The 24,767-nt window shown below is 40.3% G+C and overlaps 2 protein-coding genes across 3 annotated transcripts in view; one reads left to right on the top strand and one right to left on the bottom strand.

Moving 5' to 3' along the window:
* Positions 1 to 9,720: 9,720 nt before the first annotated feature.
* On the bottom strand, positions 9,721 to 13,283 carry LOC104944143 (myosin-9-like). Of its 2 annotated transcripts, none has more exons than XM_010769623.1 (4): positions 12,762 to 13,283; positions 11,290 to 11,732; positions 11,045 to 11,192; positions 9,721 to 10,966 (listed from the first exon to the last, which is right to left on the bottom strand). In XM_010769623.1, exons 1-4 carry the CDS (start codon positions 13,194 to 13,196, stop codon positions 10,625 to 10,627), a joined length of 1,368 nt encoding a protein of 455 aa, XP_010767925.1. In that variant the 5' UTR covers positions 13,197 to 13,283; the 3' UTR covers positions 9,721 to 10,624. The 2 variants fall into 2 exon arrangements, with proteins under 2 accessions (XP_010767925.1, XP_010767935.1); XM_010769633.1 differs by lacking the exon at positions 12,762 to 13,283 and adding an exon at positions 11,923 to 12,307.
* A 3,163-nt stretch (positions 13,284 to 16,446) lies between these two features.
* The window catches only part of shank1 (SH3 and multiple ankyrin repeat domains 1), a 36,836-nt gene continuing 28,515 nt past the window's right edge, over positions 16,447 to 24,767 (top strand). Inside the window, exons 1-6 of the mRNA XM_010776772.1 lie at positions 16,447 to 16,512; positions 16,644 to 16,752; positions 21,590 to 21,744; positions 22,475 to 22,642; positions 23,957 to 24,073; positions 24,434 to 24,511. Of these exons, the coding sequence (XP_010775074.1) occupies positions 16,662 to 16,752; positions 21,590 to 21,744; positions 22,475 to 22,642; positions 23,957 to 24,073; positions 24,434 to 24,511 (609 nt within the window). The 5' untranslated portion in view covers positions 16,447 to 16,512; positions 16,644 to 16,661. The remainder of the gene's footprint in view (positions 16,513 to 16,643; positions 16,753 to 21,589; positions 21,745 to 22,474; positions 22,643 to 23,956; positions 24,074 to 24,433; positions 24,512 to 24,767) is intronic.

Here is a 24,767-nt window from a genome sequence, read left to right as displayed (position 1 = left end):
CCCCAAATATAAAGTCATCTTAAATATAAATGCTTCCTGATGCGCAGCAGTCCCACTGGAATCGTAAGAGACATTTGTCAATGTGGTAAATGTGGAAACAGCATCAAGCTGGATCATTTCAGTGATGCTCAACACTCATTTGTAATCATTTTACATAGAGTTATATATTCTGCCCAAAAATGGTTATAACACTAAAGTAATTACCAGTGTTGTGATTTCTGAATAACTGCGTGTGAAAGCTCTTACGTCATTCACCATCCTCCCCACAAATTCATAACATTTGCATTTGCGTGCTAACGTCACTCCCTGGACTCATCACAATACAATTAACGAGCAATTAAGAGCTTATTGAGGGGGAATTAGCTGACATGTAGAACAACTTGATGTACAAGGAGTGGAAAAGGATAATACCCAATAGGAAGGAGGGCAGGCGATGAAACCGTAGGACAACATAAAATCCCAGGGGTTTTTATTCTGAATGTGCTTGATGAGTCAAACATTGACTAAGATGTTGAGTCAGGACAGGAGGAGAGTGAGCCAGAAAATGTCAGTGTTGATGATGGGTTTCTGACTCTCATTACCTTGGGTAACAAAACAAAAGGCACTAAGTCAGCTCATCTTGGAAGGGAGTCTTTAAGGTCACATGTAGTGCTGTCATATGTAAACGTGTATCTGCATGTTGGACTCACAGATAATAAAAAAGAATGTACAGTCAGACCAATCCGTTCATTGACACCCTGATTTGCATTTCCCCATCAGTATGGTCTGTCAGCATTGAAATCAACTTTTTTTTAAAGAATCAATGTTTCATTTCAACCTCCTTGTCCATCACAAAGACCAAACAGAGTTTATATAAAAACCTGTCCGGTAAAAGATTCAGAGAGAGAAATGTGAATTCGTCCTCCCATGATAACTTAACTCCTACTTCACTGAGTCATTTGTATTTTATTTTTAAATGATCTGAAACAGCAGGGAGGTTTTTGAAAGCTTATGTTATCATCTTCTCAAAGTAAATGAGCATATTGCACAAATATTACATAATTATTTTAGTGATGATTACGGTACTGAAACTCTATGAGATTAGTTTTTGCCACACACAGTACCTATTGTAAAAGAGAGAATATTTACAATTGTCAAATGTTGTTCAATTCAAAGATACAGGAAATCTACATAAAAGAATGCTTATAGTCCGGTTCAAAAGTCTATATCAGTCAGCAATCACATTCTTCCTGTTGGCTGCTCACTAGTTCTATTTCTACTGTAGCACTTGAATCTCATTTCCCCTTTATTTACTCTGTCTGCTTCACTTTATCCTACTCAACTACCTTTTTTCAACATTGATCTACTTTCAATCAGTGTTTACCTCCATCCCTTTATCTACTTCCTCTTCTTTGTATGTGCACTGTATCTACCCTGCTCCATTTCCTTCTGCCTCTACTTCCTAACACGTGTACCCCACTCTGCATCCACCCATCTCAAAGTGTCTCTATGTGACAACTGTAAGGGAAACTTCTGCAGCAATGGAGAGTCAGGACTCAGAGAGACACGAGGAGAGTTGGAGCTTTGATGTCAAAGACTGATGGTTTATTACGAGTATCGGCCGGAGAATTCACATCACAAGTCACAGCAGCCAGAGGTTCTGACTACACGGAGGGTTGCCACATCAATTCTGAAGCACCTCTCTTTTGCTAGACCTTTTAATAGGTTCACAGAGAGTAATCAACATAGTGGGGGAGATAAACTAAACATCTGGGAACACTAGAGATAGCCTCAACATCTGCGAACACTGAATCACTTGCCTGACCCTCATGGCCTCGATTACACCTTGGAGTCCACAAACACCGAGAAGGAAATGTTCCAGCGTTCTCACAACCATAAACCATTTGTGCCCGAGAGATGCCCGGTCATAAACTGGGAATATCAACATATAGCTGGAGCTGCACAATCCTTAAGGGAGATAACAGAATCAGGGTTGGTCATAAACGTCAAAGGGCAAAAAGGCTAGATATCTTAAAAGTAAAGGAGAATTATACCATCACAACAACCAGGCTCTTTCTGAGGTTTTGAGCATGAGTGAGCATTCTACTCCAAAGCAATCCCATTTATCCATCTTCTTGCAATCAAACTTTGATGCTGATTTGTTAGAATAAATAGAAAGTGGTGAATTATTTATAGCTGGGTTTAAAAGAAAACTGAATCGAGCACACTAGTGTATCCATACACACACATTGCTGAAAACACCCATGCACCGATCAATAATAAATCACACAGCAGCAAGAGGGTGGAATAAGCGTTGAGCGAGGCCTTCAAAGTGCAGTGGGTTGGTAAATATAATATACACACAAATAAATGTACTTAATTTTACAGTTTCATTGTTGCTGATGGGTTATAATTGACAGATTACAGAAGCCTAGATGGCTTTAATGAAATGAGTAAAGAGAACCGAGCGCTAATGTGTGAGTAAAGCAGCCTTCTGTTTGTTGAACACAATGGCAGTCTGGTTCTGCTTTGTTCTGGCAATAATCGAAGATCCACTCTCTCTCCTCTATCCTCCCTTTTCCTGCTCTTCATACTTTCTTTTTATCTCTTCTGCACAAAAATCACACACTGGGATGCAGAATCATCCCTTTGCATCCCCTGCCACCCATACCTCCATTATCATTACACGGAATTACTACTGACCATTCATTTGAACATATCACAAATACATCAATTGGGAAAAAGATTGTGTGTACGTCAACTAGAAACTGAGTTATTTTTCAAGAGTGGGAGAATAGCGTAGTGCACATGGATGCCGCTGCTATCCCCCCCGTAAAGCTGATTTAGACACACTTCTGATGGAAGCGTTCACACTGATATGATGTAAGAACCCAACTGGGAAATGAAGAGCAATGTAGGATAAATCTCTCATGATTCTGGACAGCTCTCTTTAAGCCAGAAAAAGGCTTATCGTAGCAGCTGTATGGCAACATTTAAAAGCTCTTTCTCAACACAAAGCCAAAGGCATCCCCTCTGTTAGACACCGCTCTCCACTTCAATTCCCCCCTGTTTGACTCCCTCGAAATCCTTTCTGGCTTGTAGTGTTTTTAAAATCAAATTCTAGCCCACATATTCCAACGTGACTGCTCTTGTATGAGGTTTGGCTCTGTCTCTCTGGAGGTGGGTCACCTTGGAGAGTCTCTCTCACCCTCTCAGATCACTCACTTTGCCCTTCTCTCATTGAACTGCTGGCGGTGCAGGGGGGAAAGTAAGCAATAGAAAAAAGGGGAGATCTGTGTAATATCCTCAAGGACTTGCAGTCTTTTTTGAGCACATTTTTGCACACTTTGACTGAATTGACCTACACTCATGGTTAGCTTAGGAAATGATGGGCCTTAGGGCACAGACACATGGCTCCTTGATGACATAACTCTTCAAAGTACCAGAGCCCACACTTCATAATTCATGATAAACACACACTCCTATTCAAAGTTTTATGAATACATCCTTGCTGAAACAGAACCATGATCACTTAGGCACAACATTTATATTGAAGGAAAAGTTAAAAGCTACTTTTGGGTCAAACTTGTACTTTCTTCCAAGAGTTAGACAGGAAGATGGACACTATTCACATATCACAACCAGCTAGATAGCTAAGACAAGCACAAAGACTGCAGGACATTGGGGACAGCTAGATTGGCTCTGCAGTCATGCACAGAGCACCCCCATAAAACAGCTGTATTGTTTTGGTAAAGATTAAACAGACAGAATACAACATGTTAGTGAGCGTTAGAGGTGCTGGCAGGTGGATTCTGTTACCATTGGACAGAGCTTGTACCTCTGTTAGTACTCTTTGTCCTCATCTTAGCTAACATGGGGTGGGTTTGCTTTGGCCTTTTAATCTAGTCGTCTTCTCGACAGTATTATGTTACATCTTATTTTATATACCTTGTCATATTGTTTTACAGTACAATATATTATAGTATAACATACTATTATAGTACCTATCCAGGGATGTTAGAGGCTGTTATTTCCTACGTGGTGAAATTGATAAACATAACTGGTGTATTGATGATGACAGTGAAAAGGTGTGAAAATAGATAGTTGCCATGAAGTTGACAGATGTGTGGGAGTGTGGGGACAGCACTGACCGTTTGCTTTATGTCTGGGATGCCAATGCGGAACACCATCATAGCAATGTGGGTGTCTTCAGATGGAAGGGAGCCGGTGCTGCGCTCCTTCAGCCTCCTCTGCTGCGGCGGCTGCTGCGGCGGAACGTGATTGGCTGGCGGTTGGTGTGTGGGTCCCGGATTGGACGAGTAGGGGTTTGCGGTGTGTCCAGGGTTCCCTGTCCGGACCTGTCTGTCCCCCGCGGGTCGTCCGGCCACTTTACCTGACTGCCTGTGTCCCTCAGCCCTGCCTGCCCTTGACACGCCGCCTCGCCTGACCTCCTCCACCACCTCCCCTTCATAGTCTTCCTCTTCCCCCTCCAGCTCGCCATTCTCCTCCTCCTGGTCCTCCTCACGCTCCTCTTCCTCCATTTCCTCTTCCTCCTCCTCTTCCTCCTCCTCTTCCTCGTTCTCTGCCCCTGGATAGAGATGTCGATTGTTTCCCAGCATCCTTTGGTGCTCCTCGTCGCTGGACAGGGGGCTGAACGGCATCGTCATGGCGACAAAGAGGGCGGCACAAGTGGCAACATCATCACTCCCAGAGAGACACTGCAATGTGAGGATGAAAGAGAAGACATGAATAAATCAGAGACAAAGAAGAACTGCAGAAGTTTGTAAGTTTCCTCCCCAGCTGTATCCAGGCCTCCGAACCGCATCACTCCAACACACTCTGGGCTCTATGGGAACAGACTGCTGCAGTTACAGACATACAGTACTTCTAAACCTCACCGCATGATGACATACTATTCACACCTCATGTATAAATGATCCCACTTGCGCGGTTCATTTTCAGCTTTCAGACTCTTGTTAGACACTCAGACATCCTGCCTGTGCTGTAACGCCAAGATGATTGAAGCCTCAGATGCTTCCTGACGCATGAAACATGTCAGTTTTTCAGTCTGAGCAGTTGTACTATGGCGTTAGTGTTATACTATAGTGCAATATGGTCATACATGTGTGAGGTGGCACTGTGTATTGTATACAGTAGAAAAAAAGGCCCCATTAACATCAACACCTTGAAAATAAAACATTGGAAAAAGATAATACAAACTGTTTATGTTGATATGTGTGCCATTGTAGTAGAGAGACCATTTGATACACATGCACTGATCCCATTATATATCTTTATTTTTGTATGACCAAAATGTAGGGCGATAACTGGGTAGATTATCATAACATTTGGCATGGTTATTCCTAGAGGAGGAATTGCTGTGTTTTGGCCTTGTTTTTGACCTACCTTGTGTTACCACTTTTACACAAGCAATACCAAAGTCTATTAGACAAAGATTTTTCAGGACTGTTATTGAGCACATTGATATATCGTATCATAAAATAAGATTTTAATGTTGCCATTACCTTTCTTCTAAAGCTTCCATGAGTAGAAACTTAGCCAAGCAAACAAGGGTTGAACTTTATGTCCAGTATATTGTATTTTTTTCTGTATTGTCAATGAATAAGATTTCCAAGTCTTGTTACACTATAGCTGCTGAGACCAATCAACATCTGTGGAAATCGAAATACCCAACAGTGTTTCCTTCAAGCAAAGGTACTTTAGAAAGACATTAATATGCTTAGTGAACTAATGAATTGTTCTAACTCTATACAGCTGACTGCTTGTCAATGCACGTCTTCTATACAGACAGCAGCTCTTCATGCAATAAACTATGCACTCTTTTGCTCCTGCCATCACCCATGAGAGAGCCGAGGAGCCACTTCAGAGCATCAGTGATGCAGCGCTGATGAAGTGCAAGCTGAGCAAGTCAACAGATCTGTCCCTGGTGATTCCTGGTTGGCTTTGAACACTGTTTCAGGATTTTCAGCACCACTACATTCTGGACAGCTTCACACCGAACCAAACAGCAGAATGACAAATGGCAGGGACAAACAGCGGACACATTGAACGTCAGAGGAGTGACCGAGCAGAAGAGTCAGCTGTGGAAATACCAAACACATGTATCATACATTAGTTAAGCTAAAGTATAAGGTATTTATTTTCTACTTTACTTGCTATTTGTGTATGTAGTGTTAATTCACTACATTCAAGACAGAAATATAGTACTTTTAAAAGAATGACCATTGCACTAGTAATCTGAAAACAAAACTGTACAAGATATCATTTCATATGAAGGTTTTTGGTCCAAACATTCATATGCAGAAAGAATCAGTATCATGTTGTTGTTTGTTTTATTCTTGCTCGGGATGAATACCAAGTACAAGATAATGAGGGTGTTTTAAATTGTAAATGGAGCTCGTGTTTGTTGCGAGGCACGAAAAGTGTTAGACACAAATGTCAAGATTTCCCTCGTGGGACGCTGAGCTAAAACTACCAGCTGTCCAGATCGACAAGGAACAGGAAGGAAGAATAAAAGAAGAAGAAGGGCTACAACACAATGTAACAGAAAAAAGAGACAATAGGATTTTGGCAACGAATCTGACTTTCATGTCCTCACAACTCATTTGATTTGGAAGATAAAAGCGTGGCAGTAGCGGGAGATTTTTTCTGCAATGAGATTTTCTTCAAGAATTTTCTTGATTTAGGAATCACTTATTTGCTGCCAGTGGATCACTCTCTACCTACTGCAGTCTGTGCCATTTAGAGGCAATACAGAAAGAAAATGTACTTGATCCAGCAAGAATATGAAGCTTTTGAAACTTGACATGTCTTCAGTTTGGAAGCTAAATGTCTGCTTTCTGTTTCAGTGTCTCTTTACTTCTCACACAACTCACACACTGAGTTCATGAGCGGCCGTTGAATCTGGGAGCATTTCAGCCTCTAAACGCTTTGTTAGCAATAAAACTTCTGTTCACAGTCATGAAGAAAGAGTGAGAAGCCAGATGATTATGAAGCAACATTTAGAAAATGAACAGGAACAACATTTAGATTGTGTAAACCAAGCAAGGACAAATAAAGGATCATGATTATCACTTTGTGTCTTGTTATCTCATTCTATGTTTTGCATGTCAAATCTTAATATTGGTAGTGAATCGTAACTACAGCCATACGATAAAGGGAGTGGGGCAAATAGAGTCTAAAATGCATAAAGGAAAGTCAATAAAAATACAATACTTGAGCTTGGGGTGTTTTTATAAAGTTGCTACAGCTAGATGAATTGCAAGCTTCAGAAAGGTTATCAAACCTCTTTCAAATGTTACGCTCAAAACATTTTCAAAAGTTAATGATGCTTATATAAATCTGTTTCTGACCATTTAGAGGAGTGCTGGAGATATAGAAGAGAAGTGAATACGTTGAAGCAAACACGAGACTAAAGAAAGAGACTACACAACAAGGGAGAAGAAGAGGAGTTGAAAACCAAACTGTTTGAGGGAATTGATGAGTGAAAGAGACAAGGGCACAGAGACAGAGAAGGAGCGAGATAGAGAAAAAAGCAACGTTGCTATAGTCCTGTCAGAAAGCTGACCAACCAGAAAGACATACCAAAGGCAGATAGGATAATAAAGGGAAGTGAACAATTCAGATTTTTGCATATTGCTGAGTAAGATAGGAGAAGCTAACGAGGAAGGAGAGGGGAGAGGACGAAAGGGGAAGCAGNTTAAGGCCCTTCTCCTTAAGACATTTAGCTTATCTGCTAAGGAGAGGGCCCGCCAGATACTTGACTGCTGAGATGGCTTGCTGTCTCCTAGGCCTTGAATGTCAAGTATCTGGCGGGCCCTCTCCTTAGCAGATAAGCTAAATGTCTTAAGGAGAAGGGCCTTAATCGCCTCATATTTGCCATGGTGTGGGGGGTCTGCGATAAATCCAACCAACCTGGACCAAGTGGAGCTTCCTAGCGCTGCTACGACATGGTAGTATTTCAGGCCCCCGTCACGGACCTGCCGGCAGGCGAAGTGTGCCTCCACGTGTGCAAACCACGCCGCCACGGCATTCTCCCAAAACTCCGGCAGCTTTACGAAAACATTGCAATTAGCCATGTTCATTGAGACTTTGGAAACACACTCTCACTCCCTAAGCGTCCAGGAGCGACGCTTGGTCAGGGTCCCGTGGCGTCCAGTTGTGACGCGCCGAGGTTCCTTCAGCTTCATAAACGGACGCAAAGAGCTTTCAACTGATTGCAATGTATTCCCATCGGCGGCGGTATTTGACGCTCATGGAAGCACCGCACCCGTTTATGTCGGCAGCTCTTAAAGGCAATGTGAGCGTCCATTCCCATTGGATAACGGAGAACTGTACACCCGGAAGTAAGTATTCTCCTTACTGTCGATTGATTTGACAGTGATATCTCCACTACTCATCAACTCAAAAACACCAGATTACCTTTGTTAATTAAACGACATTGATAGGTTTAAATTGTGTAAAATGCTTTTGTGTTTTTCCCCTTCAATTCTGAGAAACAACTTGTTTTCTCATGTGGAGTGCCAAAGAGACTACACTACCCACAATCCCCAGCTATTGTTGTGACGACGCCTGTCCGCTTTGCGACAAACCTTGTGATTAATCTTCAAGCTCTGGGATTGGATGTTGGAGTGGCAGTGCGCCAAGGTTACGCCGAGCGTAAAGCTCTTTGAAATGGAACGAAACCACGACAGACTGAAAAAACTGGACCCGAACTCCCCCCGAGAACTACAAATTCTGGCTATTGAGAGGCGAAGTCCCGCCCATCTACTTCCGAACCATGGGACCTTATTTCTGACAAATGATGTATTGAAGTCAATGTCCATTTGCATTCAAACCCCGTTTGAATTGTGCCACGAAGTACACATATGATGTTTGTCAATCTTAAAAAATGCTCAGTTTTAATCATTCTGTAAGCTCATTTGTTTGCAATTATTCTCCTGAAAGGTACTCTAGGACAAATATATTTCATGGCATATACTCTGAAAAGTTGCTAAAAATATATATGGTAAGGGTCTAAATTTAAAATGTTGACATAACATGTGCATCATTTTGTGTCTGTTGGCCTTTAAGTAAATCAGGGCTGACTCAGAGTTGGCTGTCTCGGTCTGCACCTGCTGTAATCTCATTACAGACACAAATAAGACCAATTATTTCACAGATTTATATTCTTACAGTGACACTGATGAGTTACTCCTCCAGCAATGTGAAGTTCCACAGCACAATTTAGGATATAAAGATTTATTTCCCCTGTCTTGCCAAACATAATTCTGCATTAGTTTTGTTTAAGCATGACATGTACAGTATAGCTTCAGTTTAAATCAGTTTTAAAGATATTTTAAAAATATGTATTTGACATTTAAAACGCCCATTAGTTCTTGCCTTTAAATATCAGATAAGTGTGTCTACTTTTAACATACAGCTCTGAAAGAAAATGAGAACGCTCCACATTTTTCTTGAATCTCAATCTCTACATACTGTATGTGGCAGCTAGTGTCTGTTGAATCCCAACACAGAGAAATGTTTTCAGTAGTTTATAGAGTAACACATATATTTTACTCAAACATGGTCTATAAATAGTAAAACCAAAGAAACTGATAATGCTGCAGTGGTCTCTCTTTTTTTTTAGAGCTGTATGTCGCCATCAAGCTCCCACTCATGGTTTTGTCCTGAGAAATTAGTGCATTTATTAATACAGATTAAAGAAAATATAACACGCCATCTGTTCTCTTTCCAAACTTGAGTATTTATTCACATCTTCCTTAAGTAACTTCATGGCAAACCGAAGAGCCATTTCCTTTGAACATCATGTGGTTGCCGTTTGTCAGTTTAAGTTTAGACAGGGTGTCACAGATCGGGAGCTGTCTACACAACATGAGAAGGCTAATTTAGGAAGACATGAGTTGCTGCAAGCAGAATTTCCTTTTCAATAGTCTCAAAACCAAGAAAAATAGTCCTTAACCCCTTTGATTTCCCCTTTCTTTAAAAAAAAATAGTTTTTTGGTTCCTCTTTCAACGTTGTTGATTATTCCTTATCATTAGGAGTTATAAGGCACCATCTGCTGGCAGAAAATAGTACTTTAACCTTTTTACAAAAGAGCTTCATGACAAGGGAACAGTATGTACCAATGGAATCATATGTGCTGTGCCCATATGTACAGCATGTGCACTTGAACCATAAATAACTCCATGGAGAGAGGCACTACACGTGTGTGCCCTTGTGTTAAATCACAAGCTGCAAGTACAGTCACATTTGTTTCCTCTTTCATATTGCAAAAAACAATTGACATTTCATAGCTTAATCTTGTCATGTGTAAACGGTTGAAATACAGTTTATAGATTTTCCATTCTTTTTTCCCCAATGTATCTTTCAAAATGCCCATTCAGAAAACAGATTGTACAACAAGACCATATGTATATTAACCTCAAACATGACTGACATAAGACTACATAAATATTTATCAAAGCTCTACAAAATTGTTCAAGTTTTTAGTAATGTTTAGAAAAACCCAAGTAGAATATAACAAATACTACAAATCATTTGCAAGAAAGTGTGTGGCGTGTAAAAAAGGGTTTCCATTCATCTCAATAAGACTAATAATTTACTGAAGCATTTCAAGTACAACTACCCATCCTCCTCATTTACATCCATGGAGACCTCCTGATTTGAGTCATCTGACTCTTCTTCTTCAAAAATGTTTTTGAACACATCCTCTTCCAAAGCAACCACTTCCAAAAGCTCCTGTTCTGTGAATTCATCTTCTTGAGTAATTTCTTCTTCCTCCTGCTCCTCTGTAATGTCACTCTCTACTTCCTGTCCAAGTGGCTGTTCTTCCTGCATTCCCTCCTCTACGTCTTCTAGCTTTCCCTGCACCTCAGTGGCATCCTTTGCAGTGGTGGCGAGTTCTGCTTCAAGTTCGTCCTCATCATCATCAAGATTCACCGGCCAAGAAGGATCATTCCCCAACTGAGATGGAAAGATATGTTATTAATTCATTCTAAAAAGGAATTAAACATTTTCAATTTAAAAAGCAAAAGGGTTTACCTGGCTGTTAAAAGTCAGCATTTTAGCCATGATGCTGGTGCGGAGGGTCGTGGTAGTGTCAAACTGCTCATCCAAAATAACCTGCACAGAAGTGAGCATCGCCTCTAACGCCAAGGCATGCATGACCTGCTTAGTCTTGACATTCTCCCTGATAAAAACAAACAAACACACATAACAGAAAGTCAACAAATAAAAACATTGTACAGAGTTGCAGAAATCTAACTCTGAATTCTAACTGAACTCACTTTATTGAAGCCACTTCCTGGTTGCTTGTATGAAGGGCAGCATCATGGAGGTGCATCAACTCTTTCATCTCATTCAGATCTGAGGCTTGTCCCTTTAGCTGTACATTAAGGAAGGCCAATGATGCACCCTGTTCGTCAACTTTGGAGGATGCACTAGCCACAGCATTGGTCAGCTCAGCCACATTTTCAGCCAGTGCTGAGCTGGAGCTCAAACCGGTAGCTACACTCTCCTTCACAGCCTCAAACTCCTCACTCTGGTTTTTGAATATAGCCTGGAGAGTTGTGACGGACAGGGTGACCTGCTCTAACTCGGCCATTCGGGTGTCCAGCTCAGCACTTAGGGACCCAAGCTCCGAGTACCTCAACTTCTCTGACGTGGCCAGGGAAACCTCAGCCTTCTCCAGGGCAAAGATCCTTTCCTCCACATCAAAACCTGTATATGTCTACAGAGAGTGGAAGAAATAAAAGAATACATTTGGTTAGTTAAAACATTTGTAATCTCTTCTTGTCTTTTCAATGTTAGACTGAGCAGTCATTTCGCTGTAGCAGGGGTGTGTACAACATGAACATACATGGCCTCGTCCTCCACTGCCCTTTCATAAAGACATTACAAAATTAAATGTTGCTTTTTACCATATCATCCTTTTGATATCTCTGGTAATTCACTTTGTGGGCTGTGGAAAGGGTGCATATCTTGGCAACTTGTTGAAATCTTAAACTTTGAAGCCCTACATTGTGACAGTTTCCTTAACTTAAAACATGGACATCTCCAAAATGGTATCCATGTCCCCTTTTCCCTTGAACTGTGTTGGTAGCCCACTAGCCCTTACAAAACATAGTTCCTGGGAACATGGGTTGACCTCGTTACAAATTAATGAGCACGACTCGTATAGCAATGTATGATATTAGTTTGTTGAATCAATGTGATAAGGAACCTTGGTTCGTCAGTATTTAATATCCTGTATCAACCAAGCAGCAGCAGAGTACGTTAATGTCAGTGAAACGTGACCGTACAGTTGCTTAGAGTCCAACCATGCTAAAAATAACAACAGGTGGTACTATCAGTGTCAAGCTCGCCATGCTTAATGTCTTCCTTTGTTAGCTTTTCAGAATAAAGTCAGACCCACGTTTTCATTCGTATTATCCTCTAAATCACACCAACTGGATGTGACTAAAACATTGTCGTCATTTACATATACTTTGAATATATTTGTTAATGTATATAAAATAATTTCAAGAACGACAAATGTAATTACTTTACTTTGAAGGCAAACAAGCAACTTCCGGTATATGCTTAACGCAGCTGTTGCTAAGCCATGCTGTGATAGTAGCCCCCCAACGCCGAAATTAAGTCCAAAAAAACAAATGAACGATTTATTTTTTATCTTGGTGAACAATTGAGTAAAACGACTTTTGAAATAATACATCTTCAAACAATGTACGTGAAAAACGTGTGAAAAATCAGCTGTTACCTGTGGTGATTCCGTTATCTCCACCGCCCGCTGCAGGTTGGTGATTTTCTTTTGCATTGATGTAAAGGTTTCCGACAGTTGTTCGACACTTTGCTGATTTTCTACACAAAACCAACCTATTATAGAGGCACCGACTGTGAACACAATGATGAACAACAACGCTGGTGAACTATAGGAGTTAAAGCTTCCCTTGGACATGTTAACGCTTGCCTTGGATACGTTTACGCTTTCATTGGATACGTTTACGCTTCCATTGGATGAGTTTATGCTTTCCTTGGAGGAGTATATGCTTTCCTTGGAGGTGTTCATGCTTTCCTTAGAGGTGTTCATGCTTTCCTTAGAGGTGTTCATGCTTTCCTTAGGCTTTGAAACTGGAGACTCCAACACAATGGAGGAGTCTTGTTCCTGCGGCTTCTTAGACTTTCGCTTGGCCATGGCAGCAGAAGAGGACTAGAGATCTGCGTGTCTTCAGTGGACTGGGTTCAGCAGGCTGAGGCTGTCGTCTGGATCAGCAAAGGTATTACTTTTTCAAGACCCTTTGACCTAGTCATTCATTGGGCCTGCATCCACAGCAACTGCTGGTGTGGGGGGCGTGACTGCACGGTATGTAACTGCATTGGTGGAATAAGAGTTTAGATCCACATAATGAATGCACCACAGTGTGCCTATACACCATCAGAAAGGTTTTGTATTCATAACTTTAATTAAAAGTGATTTATATTGACAACACAACTGGGAAGTCCTCTTAAAAAAACGTTTAGAGTTTTTTTTTAAATATACATATATTTTTCAGTTATAAAATAAACAGACATTGCTCCAGATAACAGAACATACAACAAAACATGTAACAACAAACAACTAAACAAAACATAACGGGGGGGGGGGGGATGCAAGGATGACTTCCTAAGACAGCTGATTGTGACATACACAGGACATTACATACACAATACATTATACATTACACAGGAGATGCCATATTGACAGGGTCAGATAGGAGAGCTGCGGACAGTGAAACGCAATCCTCCTGTCTCCCCTCAAAATCCCCCAGCAGAGAAGCTGCACGCTCCATATTCAGCAGGTCCAGATACTCCCTNAGTCCAGAGGGAGGGGGCAGCGACGGAGAAGGCTCTGTCCCCCCAGGTCCGGTGATTGGTGCGGGTGGGGATGGATAGGAGGCTGGCTTCTGATGAGCGGAGGCAGCGGGAAGGGGTGTGGTGGTGCAGCAGGTCTGTGAGGTAGGGGGGGGCCTGATTGTTGAGGGCTTTGAGAGTAATGAAGTGCACCATTTGAGGTTTAGAACAATTTAACTATGACCATAGAGCTATGAAATGTATTGCAATATAATAAAAGTACAATTTACAGGCTGTACTATTGCATTTCTAACAGTACAGCGAAACAGTTGGAAAACTCTTTAAAATTCGAAGCTGCATTTTGAATGCCTTGTAGGAATGAGGAAATTGTGATGGGCCTTAATTATCTGGCCGGTTAGAAACTGTACAATCAATTACATTCTTGGAAGCATACAGATCAATAAGCAGCGTGGCTGCCTTAGTGAAATCTGCAACTATCTGAAGGTTTTTAGGTTCAAAGCAAAGCTATAACACATATTTTAATCTCCATTTTTCTATTATAATTGTCATTGCTTGTCATTACTCCTGCACAATAACTGAATCATAATCCTTATTGTCATTTATCCTAGCTGGCATCCTTTTTTGGGACTGTAATTGCACACACACACACACACACACACACACACACGCACAGCACACGCACACGCACACGCACACGCACACACACACACGTTTGTTGGCTATGTGAGAGATTAAGATGAGTGACAGTTACTGAGAGAACGCTCTGGGTTAGAAGCTGTATATCTGGCTGAGAAGAGAGCCAATGCAGTGATGCAGTAGGAGGCAGGGATCCTTGCATCTGTACTCTGCATGCATGGGCCAATCGTCCTGCTGTAGCCTCAAGGTCAGAGACTTCACTCTGGGCAAGGAGAGGGAGCGAGCGATGGAGAGAAAGAAGGAGAGAGAGCGGTGCCAAAAACCTTCTGTCAGCCATCTGTGTAGTGAGTTACGTCCCACTTTGCTGACTGAGCCTCTAAGCTGTTATGCATTTGGCCATTCACGACCCCACCGGAGACACTAAAGCTGCAATTCATGTCCTCTCTGTTGACCGAGGTCACTGGGAATCACCCACTTCGTTCTGGGCCTGTCTCCCCCTGCTGGGTCACCGGGGGAACAGCCTCAGTGTGCTGCAGTCAGGCTGGAGCATCCCTTGCCACAAGATTGTCTTGTAGACAGTAGTGACATCTACAAGGGGACCTTAATGAGTTTTAGGGGTAACGAGATGAAAACGTAGATAACCTGATCAATGAATTTTGCCATTGTAGTTTTTCAAGGTCGAGTTTTAAACATAAACATTATACAAAGTCGTGTTTTTGAAAAACAACTAAGGAGCCCCATTTAGGCAGTGTTTTCTGTAATGTTATTCAAGCCAAATATTGAAGAAAGAACTACTTTAAGACACATATTAAGCTTTATTTCCCTTTGCACCAAAGTGCCAGCTCTAGTTAGTGAAATGTGGTTCATTCTGCAACAGTTAATTCAAAACATCCTAATTTTAGCATCTTTGCATTAGTAACAGTTCATTTTTCAAAGCACAGATGGTTTGGCCACCAAAACATTACAGATCATTTCACCCGCATGAGGCAGATTGCAGCCAAGTTAAATAGTTCTTAAAACTGGGTTTCACTCACTCACTTTTAAAGTGACTCTTAATAACTCGTCATTGACTTCCCTTTTTCTGCCCTTTATATGTGTAACCTGGTTCAATGCTGTCAAATGAAATGTTAATCTCTTGTTAACCACAATAATTTTCTCAGATTCATCACATGGTAAGATTTTGATTAATGAAATCATTTTTATGTCTTTCCATTTAGAGTTTACGAAATAACCAATGTAAATTAAAACTTAAAGCTGACCTACGTCTCCCTCTGTCTCTCCTGTAGAAATGTTTGCGCTTTAACCCAGAGGCCACGGTGTGGAAGGCCAAGCAGCAGGTGCTGTGCTCCCTGACCGAATCTCTGCGGGACGTCCTGAACTATGGTCTGTTCCAGCCCGCCACTGATGGTCATGATGCCAAATTCCTGGAGGAGGAGAGGCTGCTCAGAGAGTACCCACAGTCCTTTGAAAAAGGGGTACCATATTTAGAGGTAATATTCCAGTCCTCCATTGACACATTATTACACAATAGAGAAGAGATGTAGCTTGCATGTCCTCAGGATGTCACTGTTTTTCAATAACGAATGATCAAAATCTGAATCAAATGTAATGTAATCTTAAAAAGTTTAGATACATGTCAGATAAATGTCAACTTTCTTTTAAATCATTATGGTGTCATTGGAAGGAGCAATATAATTCCAGAAAATAGTTTTGTAAAGGAATACTTGGGACCATGTTTACTGTAGCTTTTTCTATTTTACGTCAAGATTCCAGATGAACTACACCTACTGTAAATGCTCCTTTTGACATTTTATGTATAGCAAAGCAGAAAAGGCTTTGTTCTATAATACATCTGCAGACCCATTTAGTAAATCTAGGCCAAAAGCTAAGAGAATTAAAGACAAACACCCTCGGAGTAAGGCTTCACTTTTTTTCTTCTCTCTTGTGTTTAGTTTCGATACAAGACCAGGGTGTACAAACAGACCAATCTGGATGAGAAGCAACTAGCCAAACTGCACACCAAGGTATGAGACCCATGTATGAAATGCCCCGAGGGTAGATCCCTGAAGGGTTTCAGCTGCATGTTTTAAATCAATATTATACAGTATGCATGTCACTGCATTAACAATATTTAAAAGACTCTCTCTGCACGCAGGCTAGTCTGAAGAAATTCATGGATTATATCCAAACCAGCGCTGTGGACAAGATGACGAAGTTCTTAGACAAAGGCCTCGATCCCAACTATCAGGACCCTGACACCGGCGGTAAGGAGTGCCTCAGAGCCTGAGGATTTGTTTCATCCACAGCGTCATCATTGTATCTATTATCATACATTCATAGCAATTACAGACTGCAGTTGTATGTGCTTGGGAAATAAATTAGAAAGAAAAAATAATGTTAAAGTCAAAGAAAGCCATATAAACTGTACATATTCCCATCTAAACACAATTATATTGCAAAATCTAATCCCTTATGTGTCTCTCTATGTTTACTGAACTGTTCTTTCTTTCCATCAAACATATAAACGTGTATCTCAGGTTTAACATCCATTATTGGTTAATCATTTTCTCTCAGATATATTAGCAGCTTTTTGACCTGGAGCTCTGCCCATCTCCCCCCTCCGTTGTTTCTGCGCTAAGCTCTCTTTGTTGGCCTAACACTTTGTCAAGGATCTGGGCCAGTGTTGTTCACAATTGTATGTCTTTTCTCAGATCCCGTTAGTGCTTGGGGGGGGGCAGCAGACTGCTCTTTTACAGTTTGGGTGTGCTCTGCTGTGTCATTCCAGCAGCTGTGGGAGCAAAGTGTCACAACACAAACACAGGCTGTCATCATGGGTGTGAAACACATTTCCACTTCAGAACACCAGGGGGCAATCGACAACCCTGATGAAGCCCCCTGAATAACATACTCACAGCATCAGACCCACACACCTTACACATTAAAATGGGATATTGCTAAACTGGACCTTAGGGTTACATTTTTGTTTCTATGCTTTTCTATGCTACATTTGAATGATACCATCCAAAATTGACAGAGCCAAGGGTAACTGTAACATAATTAATGGTAACACTTTATATCAAGGTACACAAATTAACCATCAACTAGTTTAGTGGGAATGCTGATACAGCATTCCAACTATCTGTTATGTTATGCTATGCACAAAATTCTTTATTATTCCGCCGGGTTATTTTGCACCTCTTCTTCTCCCACATTCCACATCGCAGAAACTCCGTTCGAACATCAAAATGTTCAGCTCGGTCGGGAATTGATGGCTATTAATTTTCTTATTCATAATAATTTTTCATGAGAAACGTAGGAAAACATCTCGTAGCTTAAAAAATAAATTAAGCAAAATAATGGAACACGATGATGTCATAACTCCAACTGACATGCTCAGAGCAGCAGACTTCAGATAATGGTTAACACAGCTCTAAGTCAATTATGGGGTGTCATCATATGCCGTTTCCATGGAAACGCATCCCTCGCCATCAAACAAGATGTCGCTGTAACTCCAATGGACACGGTCCAATCGTCCCCCAAACTTCGCTTGCATTTCACCGGCCCATGCCTCAACAGCTCTACTCCAAATCTGAGATCTCACCATAGGAAATGCATCCCTCGCCAAAAAACACGATGTTGTGGTAACTGATATGAAAATGGTCAAAACACCACCAGACTTCAGATCACAGTTAATCGTCCAGCCCTCAACATGTCTATGTACCATTAGTGAGTTTTCCTCAAAAGCTGTTGCCATGGCAACGCATCCCTTGCGATAAAACACAATATTGCTATAACTCCTATGAAAATTGTCAAAAAGTGCTAAAACTTCACGTGTGCTAACAGTCCAGCCGTGAAGACATCTACGGGACAGTTTTTAGATTTCTTCAAATGCCGTTATGCTCGCCATGAAACACGGTTTTCTCATAACTTCAGTGAAAATGCTCCAAACAGCCCAAAACTTCACAGGTTTGGTAACGATGCAGCCATCAACATATCTAAGCGTATTATGGGGTGTCATCAAATACCGTTGCCATGGCGACAGATCATTCACCATCAATAGTTCAATAGTTTGCAGTTCAAATATTCTGCAGCTTTTCCAAGCCATTTTCTTTTCTTTTCTTCTCTCATCACACATTCAAGCCCCCAGTGTTCATGTATAATTTCAATCTAAATTCTTCACTTTCTTCTTACACATTACATTTCAGCATAGCAATTCAGCGTCAGCTTTTCAGCATAGAGCATTCCCACTAGCAATTTCTTCAGGAATTGCATTCTCTAGTTGTTAATTAACATGCATATTAGCAGTATATTGGCTCTTTATTAGTCATTATAAAACACTTATGAATGCCTTATTCTACATGACCGTATTTTACAAGTAGTAGTCCATTAGTTGAGAGTTTTTCTTCAATAACCTTCTAATTAGTGCTTATGTATTGCAAGTAAGGAAGTTGTTGTAGGCTACATGAGTTTTGGTCTTAATATGCTCTGCTCAATATGGGCCTAATAGGGCAGCAGTACCACAAGAATAGTAATTCTCCCATAATAACACTTAACAAATATGGTATTCTTATATAACAAGACATGAAACTATAAGTGTTAAATATGGTATTTATATCTAAGAATATGTTTTGGGGTATTGACAGCATATTTTTCAAACATTATTATTTTTCTTTTTCTTTATTTTTTTACTTTTTTTGTTAACGGTCCGCGATCTACCCGAACCACACTCGCGATCGACCGGTCGATCGCGATCGACTGGTTGGTGACCACTGGCCTACATGCTTATTGCAAAGCTAGCATTAGCTATATTTACCTTGTTTACACTTAGAGGTCCTATGTGTTAATCTGTGTATGTTACACTTGCATGTATGAGATCATTAAGTGCCTTGTAACTTCTTTGTTTATAGTTTCACTCCGTTTAAATGTCAGTGGACTGCAAATAATTCAATAAAGGAGCATGGCTGCTCAATTCCCTGGCTCTCAAAAGAGTTTGTCTGGCTGTAATCTATGTTCACACAGACAGTACACAAAGAGAGAACAGTACACCTATTGTGTAAGTACGTACAAGCAGGTCACACAGTATGATCACAAATACATAACATCTGCTAAAAATCTGTTTTTATTAAAAAGTACAGGCTGCATATGTGTTCTCAGCCTTGGAGAAACTTGACATGTTTTGGTACATGTGTCTGAAATGTAGTGGTTTCATAAAACAGATATTTCAACGTGTGCCTACTTTGTTCATGTACTGTTGATGTATTTGCAAAGTGTGAAGAGGAGGCAACTTTAGAATAGGGAACCTGTTCTGGTCCATTCGAGTCAAACTACTAGCCTATTGGTTATGAACAAGACTTCACTTTAAAATAGGGAATATGTTCTTAGATATAAATACCTAATTTTGAGTTATTTAGACACAATTAACACTTATAGTTTCATGTCTTGTTACATAAGAATAGATCATATTTGTTAAGTGTTATTATGGGAGAATTACTATTTGTGTGGTACTACTGCCTTATTAGGCCCATATTGAGCAGAGCATATTAAGACCAAAACTCATGTACAACAACTTCCTTATTTGCAATAAATAAGCACTAATTAGAGGGTTATTGAGGAAAAACTCTCAACTAATGGCCTATTACTTGTAGAATACGGTCATGTAGAATAAGGCATTAATAAGTGTTTTATGATGACTAATAAAGAGCCAATATACTGCTAATATGCATGTTAATTAACAACTAGTTGACGGTTAATTTGTGTACCTTAATATAAAGTGTTACCGAATTAATTAATGAAGTTATATTAACGTTTTTACCACAATGACCTTGCCTTAGAACAGTGAAGGTTTGCTATAAAACTCACTAAATCCATGTGTTCAACCTAAATCTAAATGTTGAAATGCTCTTCTTCATGATTTCAAGTGGAATCTTCTTCTTTCTTGACTTTCAGTTTGAATCAGTGTCCATTAACTATTAGGTCTATGGTATTAGGCTTTGGATTGGCAAAGAGACGATCAAAACCATTTTTTTACATGCGACCTGCCTGTCTGAAACATTTTCTTCATGTTTTACCACCCAGCAGAAGGCTCACACAGAGTTCCTTTAAAGGACATTAAATTATTTGACCACGTTCAGCATGGCTCAGGTCCATCTCTGCCAGAGGAACTGTTTAGTGGGTAGCCGTCAAAACATTCGCCCCAAATGATTTCTACTTGAGCTTTCCAGAATCAGTTTGAGGATAAAAGCGTTCAGTCGTTGTCCTCTTTGCCAAAAACTCTTTTGTTGTCTGGCAGCCAATGCTCTGTACCCTTTTTGTTGTTGTTGTGGGGCCATTGTACCTTCTTCCTGAAGAAATTGAAGTATGTTAAGTGAAGTTAAAGTGTTGTGACACTGCACTGCTTTGTTTTGAAATCTTTGGAGCTCCATTTCATGTTAGCATAATTGGCAAAGTATGATGTAGCAGGCATCAGTAAGAATAAATGCTTTGATATTGACTTTAAAGCTAATGTTGCTACCTGTAGGATAATCTGGAGAGGTAATTCTCAGAAGAGCTTTTATTTTATATTACATTTAATCAGAAGTTAATTCGAACATATGCGGGAAACTTTAAAGCGCTGAATTCTTTCAGGCTTTGTGGTGACCTGGAAATAATTTATAATATAATTTCACTCATGCTGGGGATTGAAGTGATTTTTGTTTGAACTTTCTGTCAGAAGGGACAGTGGCGGATGCAAGCTGTCTGTAACACCTTGGAGGGCAATTTATAATGTTTTCTCAATTCTCAAAGGCACATATGCTGCTTTTTTTTAATGAGGGACCCCCACCAACAACTCCACAGGGTAGTTTGAAGCAAAAAAACATTGGGGCAACATAGACACAGTTTCAGAAGAGGTGGACAGTTCATTATTTTTTTGGAGTTCAATATTTGTTAATATGTTTTTTGTCTAACCTACAAGGAGAATGGTGCAGGTGTTAAAATGTATTGTTTTCAAGCGGACCCCTAGGAGCAAACAATCTGGACAGTGCCCTCCAAATAATTTGACTTTCAAACCAATCCTTTTGTGGTAATGAAAAACTCTTGAATCTCTGTGTGTGTGTCCCCCAGAGACGGCTCTGTCCCTGGCGGTGCAGTGTGAGCCGGGTGGAGGGGAGTCCATCCGGGTCCTGGTGGAGGGGGGGGCTCACATTGACTTCCGTGCCAAAGATGGACTCACACCCTTACACAAAGCTGTGCGAGGCCACCGCCATACAGCCCTGCTGGTAAACATGGACTCACATTTTATCCTTTTTTTAGATATGCTGTTATCTAATTACGAGTAATGTTTTTTCATTGTCATGCCATTAAAAAAAAGAAAATCAAACCTACACTTGGGTACTTGCATTGAAACGAACACTATCTTAATTTGTGTTGCTCTGTAAGCAAATGGCCTAAAGACCGATTACGCAGACATTCCCACGCAACAATCAACACTCACCCACAAACAAAGAACAAGAACAAAAAACACACCTATTATTCTATTCATCCAGAGAGGGAAAAAAAACACTTAAATTCAGATTGCCTGGATTAAAAGTGTGTATTTAATGCATTTGTCCAGAATTTATGCTCCCACACCTTCGATAAGTAAGGCATGTGAAGAGGGATCCAAATAATTTAGGGGGTAGTAATTGCATGTGGAACATTGTCAGAGAAAACGTTTTTCACAAAGGAAAGAAACAGCTGCATAAATAAACTGCAGACTCTTATTGAATACATCATTCTCTCTAGCCCAAGGCACTGAATGACCTCTTTGAATCCCTGACTATGTGTTCGCATCCTTCTATAAAATCCCATGAATATTCCTCGACTGGAAGTTGGAAATCACCTTATGATATTTTCCTTGCTGCTTTTTTTATTTTGATACAATATTAGCACACAAGTAATTGATTTGAATTGAAATAGAAAGTAACTGATTTCTCACTGCATTATTATCTCCCCTGTGTTTCTCTGCAGGTCCTGCTGTCCCTGGGTGCGTCTGCAGACTATAAGGACCGGCGGGGGCTGACACCGCTCTATCACACTGTGCTGACGGGGGGGGACACCTCCTGCTGTGAAACACTGCTCTACCACCACGCCAAACTGGGCATCAGGGACGAGAACGGCTGGGACGAGACACATCAGGTACTGTCCGGTCTTTGTGTTTCTTTTATCCAGTGGGGTCAGTGTTCTAATTTGTGTCTATTTTTAACTTGGGATTTTAAATTCTGTTGTATGTATTAGTGGGCACGCATCCTTGTTGTAATGTACCAGTGTACTCTATGTTCCAGTGTCTCCGTATGTACAGCGTCTGTGTCTGGGTCAAAAACCATTCATGCCATGAAACTCCACCCATCTTTTATCTCGGACACCTTTCACCCTTCATCCCATCCACAAAGCTTCTGTGGCAACATTTTCCAGCAGTGAAGTGGACAGAAAATAAAGGTATCAGCATCTTCTATCGGCTATGTAAGTGTTACTGCACTTACCTTTGCAACAAAAAATGTATGGTTGAGGTGTAGGTTAAAAAGAAATATATATTTTGCCCTTAGTACTGCTGTATCCTGCTGCCATATTTTCACTACACGATCATCATGGACAAAATAATAAAAAAGTAACACTATTGTTGAATTATCTTTAGAAACCTGTGTTGTTGGCTTCAATTAAGCAATTACTAAATAATTTAAGAGATGCTGGATTCTTTACACAATGTTAATATATGTTTATGGTATCAACATTTCATTTTTCAAATTAAAACTTTTTCTCATCAATCCCACTATACCGTTTCCCTCTCCTATTCCTTTACCACTGAATAGTAAGGTACAATTATTATTAATTTAATTTAATCAAGAATCATTTTCAAGCCAAGTTAACTGGTATTGTATAGTATGAAGCAGTGTTGCCATGATAACTTGTAGTTTAATATCTGTTCTCCGCAAAATTATATTGTTAAGGCATTGACTTCAAAAAGGTTGTAAGTGTCCTGAATTACAAACAGCTGCTGAAATAAGCATTTATTATGCAATGGCATAATTGATAACACCATAAATTGCCTATGACTAAGTGATATACAGTTATCTGTTTTGATTTCCCTTATATGATGGGCTGGATTTGTGTAACCATACTGTATGATAAGGATTCTAAAATTATTATTTTGATTAGATCTCACTTGTGTTCCCTCTGTGTTTTCACGCCCTCTGAGTTAGGTGTTAATTAAATGTTGTGTCACTTGATCCATGTCACCCTATTCCTGTCCCTTTGTCACTGTGTGTTCTTCATCATTGTTTGCTTCTCTGCCTTTCTGTTATCTCTATCAAACGTGACCTTATAAATCCTTCCTGTTTTACTCGTTGGTACATTTTCTTACTTTCCTTACAAACTCTTTGTCCTTCCACCTCTTCCTGTCCTCTCTCTCCTGTCTTACCATGACTCCTCCACAATCTGTTCATGTTCTGTCAGGCCTGTCAAAATGGTAACTCGCAGCATCTGGAGCACCTCCTCTTCTATGGGGCAGATTCTTCCTCCCAGAATGCCTCTGGAAACACTGCCTTGCACATCTGTGCTTTATACAACAAGGTAGACACATTTTCTTTTAACGGGGATCAAATGTCAGCTACACAGTAAAGAACACTTTAGCATAAAAACATTTAAAGATACAGTATAACAAGGTGAATGCAACATAAATGCTCTTTATCTTTGCTATTTAATCAAAAATAGAACACTTTTATACCTGTATATTTTGTTTGAATTTGATGGTATACCTTGCTTAAAAATCAGTTTTGAGTTTTAGCTAACATAATAGAACAATAGTACAAAATGTCAATAGAAGGTAATACTTTGCTTTATTAAGCTAATGCTTACAACAGAAAAGGTGCATTTCAACATTAAACAGCAATTCTACAATTCATGTACACTAATCAGTGATGTTTGTTGCAGGAAAGCTGTTCGCGAATACTGCTCTACAGGGGAGCAAATAAAGACACAAAGAACAATAGTGGGCAGACCGCTTTTCAGGTAATGGCTGTGCGCCTGGCTGAGTAATTATGCATGTTGGGTGGTGTTATGGTTTAGTGTCTTATTAAGTTAGCGTAGCAGAAAATGCCAGGGCCTAATTTCACTTTAAACCATTAGTGTGCTGCGATGCACACGGAGGTCCCAGGTGGCAGGAATGCGTGTGACCCCTTAATCTGGATATATTAACTCTGTCGATGCAGAACAAGCCAGCTGAGACAATCTGTTGTGTTTAAGTGCATGAAAGAGAGGAAACGTG

This window comes from Notothenia coriiceps, unplaced genomic scaffold (assembly GCF_000735185.1).
Source record: "Notothenia coriiceps isolate Sejong01 unplaced genomic scaffold, NC01 NC01_scaffold00000339, whole genome shotgun sequence".
Lineage (NCBI taxonomy): Eukaryota > Metazoa > Chordata > Actinopteri > Perciformes > Nototheniidae > Notothenia > Notothenia coriiceps.
Note: the sequence above shows the minus strand (reverse complement) of the source record. Positions and strands in the feature narration are given on the sequence as shown.

Excerpts from the sequence above, each read along its gene's own strand:
- LOC104944143 (XM_010769623.1), bottom strand. The coding sequence starts at position 13,196 with ATGGCCAAGCGAAAGTCTAAGAAGCCGCAGGAACAAGACTCCTCCATT. Across the intron at positions 11,733-12,761 it reads AGATAACGGAATCACCACAG|ACATATACAGGTTTTGATGT; the intron begins GTAACAGCTGAT and ends CACTCTCTGTAG. Across the intron at positions 10,967-11,044 it reads TGCTGACTTTTAACAGCCAG|TTGGGGAATGATCCTTCTTG; the intron begins GTAAACCCTTTT and ends TTTCCATCTCAG.